This window comes from Triticum aestivum, chromosome 4D (genome assembly GCF_018294505.1).
Source record: "Triticum aestivum cultivar Chinese Spring chromosome 4D, IWGSC CS RefSeq v2.1, whole genome shotgun sequence".
NCBI classification, from domain to species: Eukaryota; Viridiplantae; Streptophyta; class Magnoliopsida; order Poales; family Poaceae; genus Triticum; species Triticum aestivum.
In genome coordinates, this window is record NC_057805.1 from 317,779,197 (window position 1) to 317,788,309 (window position 9,113).

General features: G+C 43.7%; 1 protein-coding gene across 1 annotated transcript in view; it reads right to left on the minus strand.

The window, feature by feature from the left end:
- Positions 1 to 7,505: 7,505 nt before the first annotated feature.
- The window catches only part of LOC123097653 (adenylosuccinate lyase), a 5,130-nt gene continuing 3,522 nt past the window's right edge, over positions 7,506 to 9,113 (minus strand). The window contains exons 9-10 of the mRNA XM_044519454.1: positions 8,406 to 8,474; positions 7,506 to 8,053 (exon numbers count right to left, since the gene is read on the minus strand). Of these exons, the coding sequence (XP_044375389.1) occupies positions 7,820 to 8,053; positions 8,406 to 8,474 (303 nt within the window). The 3' untranslated portion in view covers positions 7,506 to 7,819. The remainder of the gene's footprint in view (positions 8,054 to 8,405; positions 8,475 to 9,113) is intronic.

Genomic DNA, 9,113 nt, shown 5'->3' on the forward strand with positions numbered 1-9,113 from the left:
TTGTGAAACGTCTTGCAGAGCAAAGCTGATGACTACTCGATAGTTCAGTGTGCCATGCTTTACGGCTTAGAATCGGGACTTCAAAGACGTTTTGAACGTCATGGAGCATATGAGATGTTGCAGGAGTCGAAGTTAATATTTCAAGCAAATGCCCGAATTGAGAGATATGAAGTCTCCAATAACTTCTATAGCTGCAAAATGGAGGAGAATGGTTCTGTCAGTGAACATATACTCAGAATGTCTGGGTACCACAACCACTTGACTCCACTGGGAGTTAATCTTCCTGATGATAGTGTCATTGACAGAGTTCTTCAATCACTGCCACCAAGCTGTAAAAGCTTTGTGATGAACTATAATATGCAAGGGATGGATAAGACAATTCCCGAGCTCTTCGCAATGCTAAAGGCTGCGGAGGTAGAAATCAAGAAGGAGCATCAAGTGTTGATGGTTAACAAGACCACTAGTTTCAAGAAAAAGGGCAAAGGGAAGAAGGGGAACTTCAAGAAGAACGGCAAGCAAGTTGCTGCTCAAGTGAAGAAGCCCAAGTCTGGACCTAGGCCTGAAACTGAGTGCTTCTATTGCAAAGGGACTGGTCACTGGAAGCGGAACAGCCCCAACTATTTAGCGAATAAGAAGGATGGCAAAGTGAAAGGTATATTTGATATACATGTTATTGATGTGTACCTTACTAATGCTCGTAGTAGCACCTGGGTATTTGATAATGATTATGTTGCTCATATTTGCAACTCGAAACAGGGGCTACGGATTAAAGAAGATTGGCTAAGGACGAGGTGACGATGCGCATGGGAAATGGTTCCATAGTCGATGTGATCGCCGTCGGCACGCTACCTCTACATCTACCTTCGGGATTAGTTTTAGACCTGAATAATTGTTATTTGGTGCCAGCATTAAGCATGAACATTATATCTGGATCTTGTTTGTTGCGAGACGGTTGTTCATTTAAATCAGAGAATAATGGTTGTTCTATTTATATGAGTAATATTTTTTATGGTCATGCACCCTTGATGAGTGGTATATTTTATTGAATCTCGATTGTAGTGATACACATATTCATAATATTGAAGCCAAAAGATGCAAGGTTAATAATGATAGTGCAACTTATTTGTGGCACTGTTGTTTAGATCATATTGGTGTAAAGCGCATGAAGAAACTCCATGCTGATGGGCTTTTGGAATCACTTGATTATGAATCACTTGATGCTTGCGAACCATGCCTCATGGGCAAGATGACTAAGACTCCGTTCTCTGGAACAATGGAGCGAGCAAATGACTTATTGGAAATAATACATACTAATGTATGCGGCACGATGAGTGTTGAGGCTTGCGGCGGGTATCGTTATTTTCTGACCTTCACAGATGATTTGAGCAGATATGGGTATATCTACTTGATGAAACATAAGTCTGAACATTTGAGAAGTTCAAAGAATTTCAGAGTGAAGTGGAAAATCATCGTAACAAGAAAATAAAGTTTCTACGATCTGATTGTGGAGGTGAATATTTGAGTTATGAGTTTGGTCTTCATTTGAAACAATGTGGAATAGTTTCACAACTCACGCCACCTGGAACACCACAGCGTAATGGTGTGTCCGAACATCGTAACCGTACTTTATTAGATATGGTGCGATCTATGATATCTCTTACTGATTTACCGCTATCGTTTTGGGGTTATGCTTTAGAGACGGCCGCATTCATGTTAAATAGGGCACCATCTAAATCCGTTGAGACAACGCCATATGAACTGCGGTTTGGCAAGAAACCCAAGTTGTCGTTTCTTAAAGTTTGGGGCTGCGATGCTTATGTGAAAAAGCTTCAACCTGATAAGCTCGAACCCAAATAGGAGAAATGTGTCTTCATAGGATACCCAAAAGAGACTGTTGGGTACACCTTCTATCACAGATCTGAAGGAAAGATATTCGTTGCTAAGAATGGATCCTTTCTAGAGAAGGAGTTTCTCTCGAAAGAAGTGAGTGGGAGGAAAGTAGAACTTGATGAGGTAATTGTACCTTCTCCCGAATTGGAAAGTAGTTCATCACATAAATCAGTTCCAGTGATTCCTACACCAATTGGTGAGGAAGCTAATGATGATGATCATGAAACTTCATATCAAGTTACTACTGAACCTCGTAGGTCAACCAGAGTACGATCCGCACCAGAGTGGTACGGTAATCCTGTTCTAGAAGTCATCTTACTTGACCATGACGAACCTACGAACTATGAGGAAGCGATGATGAGCCCAGATTCCATGAAATGGCTTGAGGCCATGAAATATGAGATGGGATCCATGTATCAGAACAAAGTATGGACTTTGGTTGACTTGCCCGATGATCGGCAAGCCATAGAGAATAAATGGATCTTCAAGAAGAAGACCGACGCTGACGGTAATGTTACTGTCTACAAAGCTCGACTTGTTGCAAAAGGTTTTCGACAAGTTCAAGGAGTTGAGTACGATGAGACCTTCTCACCCGTAGTGATACTTAAGTCTGTTCGAATCATGTTAGCAATTGCCGCATTTTATGATTATCAAATTTGGCAAATGGATGTCAAAACTGCATTCCTTAATGGATATCTTAAAGAAGAGTTGTATATGATGCAACCAGAAGGTTTTGTCGATCCTAAAGGTGCTAACAAAGTGTGCAAGCTCCAGCGATCCATTTATGGACTGGTGCAAGCCTCTCGGAGTTGGAATATACGCTTTCATAGTGTGATCAAAGCATATGGTTTTATACAGACTTTTGGAGAAGCCTGTATTTACAAGAAAGTGAGTGGGAGCTCTGTAGCATTTCTAATATTATATGTGGATGACATATTGTTGATTGGAAATAATATAGAATTTCTGGATAAGCATAAAAGGATACTTGAATAAGATTTTTTCAATGAAAGACCTCGGTGAAGTTGCTTATATATTGGGCATCAAGATCTATAAAGATAGATCAAGACGCTTAATTGGACTTTCACAAAGCACATACCTTGATAAAGTTTTGAAGAATTTCAAAATGGATCAGTCAAAGAAAGGGTTCTTGCCTGTGTTACAAGGTGTGAAGTTGAGTCAGACTCAATGCCCGACCATTGCAGAAGATAGAGAGAAAATGAAAGTCATTCCCTATGCCTCAGCCATAGGTTCTATCATGTATGCAATGTTGTGTACCAGACCTGATGTGTGCCTTGCTATTAGTTTAGCTGGGAGGTACCAAAGTAATCCAAGAGTGGATCACTGGAAAGCGGTCAAGAACATCCTGAAATACCTGAAAAGGACTAAGGATATGTTTCTCGTTTATGGAGGCGACAAAGAGCTCGTCGTAAATGGTTACGTCGATGCAAGCTTTGACATTGATCCGGATGACTCTAAGTCACAAACCGGATACGTATTTATATTGAATGGTGGAGCTGTCAGTTGGTGCAGTTCCAAGCAGAGAGTCATGGCGGGATCTACATGTGAAGCAGAGTACATAGCTGCTTCGGAAGCAACAAATGAAGGAGTCTGGATGAAGGAGTTCATAACTGATCTAGGTGTAATACCTAGTGCATCGGGTCCAATGAAAATCTTTTGTGACAATACTGGTGCAATTGCCTTGGTGATGGAATCCAGATTCACAAGAGAACCAAACACATCAAGAGACGCTTCAATTCCATTCGCGATCAAGTCAAGGAGGGAGACATAGAGATTTGCAAAATACATATGGATCTGAATGTTGCAGACCCGTTGACTAAGCCTCTTCCACGAGCAAAACATGATCAACACCAAGACTCCATGGGTGTTAGAATCATTAGTATGTAATCTAGATTATTGACTCTAGTGCAAGTGGGAGACTGAAGGAAATATGCCCTACATGCAATAAGAAAGTTGTTGTTTATATTTCCTTATATCATGATAAATGTTTATTATTCATGCTAGAATTGTATTAACCGGAAACTTAGTACATGTGTGAATACATAGACAAACAGAGTGTCCCCAGTATGCCTCTACTTGACTAGCTCGTTAATCAAAGATGGTTAAGTTTCCTGACCATAGGCATGTGTTGTCATTTGATGAACGTGATCACATCATTAGTGAATGATGTGATGGACAAGACCCATCTGTTAGCTTAGCATAAATGAGCGTTTAGTTTTATTGCTATTGCTTTCTTCATGACTTATACATATTCCTATGACTATGAGATTATGCAACTCCCGAATACCGGAGGAACACTTTGTGTGCTATCAAACGTCACAACGTAACTGGGTGATTATAAAGATGCTCTACAGGTGTCTCCGAAGGTGTTTGTTGAGTTGGCATAGATCGAGATTAGGATTTGTCACTTCGTATATCGGAGAGGTATCTCTGGGCCCTCTCGGTAATGCACATCACTATAAGCCTTGCAAGCAATGTGACTAAGGAGTTAGTTACGGGATGATGCATTACGGAACGAGTAAAGAGACTTGCCGGTAATGAGATTGAACTAGGTATGATGATACCGACGATCGAATCTCGGGCAAGTAACATACCGATGACAAAGGGAATGACGTATGTTGTTATGCGGTTTGACTGATAAAGATCTTCGTAGAATATGTAGGAGCCAATATGAGCATCCAGGTTCCGCTATTGGTTATTGACCGGAGATGTGTCTCGGTCATGTCTACATTGTTCTCGAACCCGTAGGGTCCGCACGCTTAACGTTCGATGACGATTTGTATTATGAGTTATGTGATTTGATGACCGAAGTTTGTTTGGAGTCCCGGATGAGATTACGGACATGACGAGGAGTCTCGAAATGGCCGAGAGGTAAAGATTCATATATTGGAAGGTTATATTCGGACATCGGAATGGTTCCGAGTGATCCGGGTATTTTTCCGGAGTACCGAGGGGTTACCGGAACCCCTCGGTGAAGTGTTGGGCCAACATAGGCCTAAGGGAGAGAGAGGGAAGCCCACGGGAGGTGGCCGCGCCCCCCCTCCTTGGGAGTCCGAATAGGACAAGGAGGAGGGGCGGCGCCCCCCTTCCCTTTCCCTCTCCCTCTCCTTCCTATTCCCTCCGGTGGAAGAAAGGAAAAGGGGGGGGGCGAATCCTACTTCGACTAGGAGTCCAAGTAGGACTCTCCCCATGGCGCGGCCCTCCTGGCCGCCGGCCTCTCTCCCCCCTCCTTTATATACGTGGCCAGGGGGCACCCCAAAGCACAACAGACAATCTCTTAGCCGTGTGCGGTGCCCCCTCCACAGTTTAACACCTCGGTCATATCGTCATAGTGCTTAGGCGAAGCCCTGCGCCGGTAACTTCATCATCACCGTCGCCACGTCGTCGTGCTGACGGAACTCTCCCTCGACCCTCTACTGGATCAAGAGTTCGAGGGACGTCATCGTGTTGAACGTGTGCTGAACACGGAGGTGTCGTACGTTCGGTACTTGGATCAGTTGGATCGTGAAGACGTTCGACTGCATCAATCGCGTTACTAAACACTTCCACTTTCGGTCGAGGGTACGTGGACACACTCTCCCGTCTCGTTGCTATGCATCTCCTAGATAGATCTTGCGTGATCGTAGGAATTTTTTTGAATTACTACGTTCCCCAACACGTCGGTGCCCAGTCACTGTTTGCCAGAATGCCTCGTCCAAGCGGGACGACGGTAGACAACGAGGCGATGATGAACATTATACATGATGGAGGCAGCTACGAATACGGACAAGTGGATGACTCCCAGCCGAAGGAACAACCACAGTCAGACACCCTGCAGCCGGACATGGATCCAGAGGAGCACTGGCCGCCTGGTGCCAACCCAAAGAAGAAGCAGAGGGGACTTAATTTCTTCCTAGAGGAGGATGAATTGGTGTGTGAGGCATGGTTGGCTAGTAGTAGCAATCTGTTTCAGGGTACAGAGCAAAGGGGCGCGAAGTTCTGGCAAAGCTTGCACACTTGGTTTCACAAGCAAAAGCACTACGATCCCAACCGCGCAACAGTGATCCATCAACGCAATTCGAAGTTGCTCGATGGTACAACATTCAAAAGGTCGTCAACAAGTTTTGCAGTTGCTACAAACAAGTGAAAACCGGTGGCCAAGTGGCGTCGGAATCCAAGATCTCGTAAGTTTTGTTGTTTGTTGCTCTATCCATTGGTTGTTTTATTGATTTTATAAATCTTGCACCTTGTTGACCATCCATTGTGTTTCTTTGGTAGCCCGTACCTGCGTTTGTTATACCACAAGATGGAGAAGAATCACTTCATCTATATGCATTATTTGTTAAAGTTGAATGTGCATAGCAAGTGGATCGACATGATTGTAATTCCGTCAAGATCTCCATGGTCACTGAAGATGAAGGTGGTGATCCAACCATTCAAACACAAGAAGGGCTTGCTCCGACCAATAAGGTGATTAGAAACCTGGGGAGGAAGTGGGAGGAGGAGGAGGAGAAACGAGAAGGGGCGGCGGCCAAGATAATGGAGGAGTTTGATGACATCATGGCTAAGAAGGAGAAGGCAGAGAGGTTTTGCATCTTCATAGAGATGCAAGACAAGAATCTCAACCGCCAAGAGAAGAAGTTTGAGATCAAGGCCGCTTCAGAGGACTTCAAAATGCTTCGTGAAGACGTCAGACTTGGTCTCGATGTGGGAGAGATGGTCCAAGCCTATCATGCGCACATATTGAAGCGCTTCACGGAAAGGGGGGAGGCTGGACTAGGCAAAGAGTGGGGGTCCTTGACATGGACAGCCAGACTAGGACCCGAAGAAGGAGCTCTTTGGCACAGACAACCGGACTAGCAACTTTGGGATTGATTGGATGTAAATACTTATTGAACATTCGATGTCTTTTTGTTGTGATTGCATATGTTTGTAATCTATATGCTTGTCAAATAGAGAAGATCGGATCAGAGGCGGACATTTGACGACTTTGGCCAGATGGCCTCCACCCCTATTCCTATCCGCGAACATTTGAGGATGTTCATTTGGTGAACCGCGTTGTATTTGCCCTAACAGCGGCAGGGCCAAACAGCTCCCACATACAGGCTGCCAAAATCATCAGCCCAGTCACTGGCTTGATAGTGCCCAGCAGTTGAGCACTCGGTTGTCAACTAGTCATGGTCGCAACCAGAAATGCAGTAGCATTGGTTCACGGCCGGAGCGGTCCCTGTATCAGCGTGTCACTGTAGGTGTCGTCTCAGCAGTAGCTAGATGGAGACACAGACGATCTCCCTTCTCACGTGTCGGCCGGAACTGGAGCGACCGATTTACGTTTTCCGATTTTCCTCGCTGGGAGCCGAGAAGAATGCTGCCGGCAAGTAAAATGTTACCAACGTCTTCGCGTCACCAACGTCTTCTCACGCCGCCGGATAAGGATGAACATGGTCTTTTCTTTCTTAACGATTAGAGATTCTTCTATGTCGCTGTCGCGTCTTGCAAACGAATCCCATTACGGCGTAGCATTGGAGACGCATCATCAAAAAGCATCATATGAGGGCAAACAAAAGCGCACTGGAAGAGCAAATGCAAAGGGTGCGATTCCCGGAGACTTCTCGACCGATCCCAAAAGGTTTCTTTCCTTTTTACTGTGGGGCGCTTGTGGGATGAAACAATTTGGTCATGTGCGGCTATCAATCCACCAAGCAGCCCTGCAAGTGGAAGTCCACACGGCGGAACGAATAGTGATGGTACAATTCCGTGGGCCGCATGCCACACGCGCCACAAGCTTTTTCAATGAGAACCAAATAAATTAGCGTGACAAACAATCTTTGGACGCTAAGCTACGATGTGATGTTTCCCTTGAAGCTTTCCATGTTATTGTCGCTGTCGTCGTCAAAAAAGTGGGCAGATTACCCAGGGCCAGGGTAGAAGCTCACTTGATCTTAAATCCAGATTTCAGGTCAACCACATTCCAAATATTTGCAGCCAGATTCTCCGCCTCTCCAGTGTAAGAGTGTGGTGTTAACTTCAAAAGACTTGACTGCGCATCCTCCGGCAGGTCAAGACCTTCAATGAACTTGCGTATGCTGTCTTTGGTCACAGCCTGGCCTCTAGTCATTTCCTTCAGTTTCTCATAGGGTTCGGGGATCCCATACCTTCGCATCACCTACAGAGGTCAACGATAAAATTACGATTTGCCTCGCAGCAGCAAAGCCTTTAGTCCCAAACAAGTTGGGGTAGGCATGATTTGCCTCAAGAGTGAGAATAATTATTGTTTTGGCTTTGACCACTTGAGAATACAACTGCAGGCTTAAACAATAAACATAGTGGTGTATTTGCCTAAACGCCATACTGGGGCATGATCACACAATAAGCACCTAATCTAGTCAATTTTTTGACAAAGTACCTCAAGATCCATACAAACATCATAAATATACTAGCCTAACAAACTCCATGCAAGCATAGCACAATCAGAAATCAGACTGAAGGGAGGATGAACAGAACAAAGCAAATCTTACAGTCTGTATTGGCTCTGCAAGGACTTCCCATGTTTGCTCCAAGTCTTCATCCAAACGGACTTTGTTCACCTGTACCACAACCAATTGAGCAAAACAATAATGAATCAGTCGTAATTAATTGCAAATACTAAATGTAACAAAAGTATTACTCCCTCCGATCCATATTACTTGTCTTAGATTTATCTAGATACAGACACGTTTTAGTGTTAGATTATGATTTGGAGTAATATGGATCGAAGGGAGTATATATTTGGTTCCATTTTTTGTGTAACTACTAAGTAATCATAACTCATCAGTAACAGTTAGGTAATATCCAAAATACTGATTGGACAAGGTTTAGATGCAGAAAGATGCCAAATATTAACACAAGGTCTGTCATTATTTATGTGTCTATGTTCAGAACGATATTTCAAAAAATTATATCGATTCATACATGTTGATGTCCTGTTGAGTATAATAGCATCTTAAAGAACATAGTCTCCTTTCATTTGTAATCAACAAACATTCCAAAATTTAGATTATTTGAATTCAGCCAAATAAACATCATTCAAGTAATTCACAAATTGCAGTTCCATGCTTACATACCTCCGTCCGGAATTACTTGTCGCGGAAATGGATGTATCTAGAACTAAAGTAAGTCTAGATACATCCATTTCTGTGACAAGTAATTCGGGGTGGAGTGAGTATTGAGTTATATAGGGAGCAATC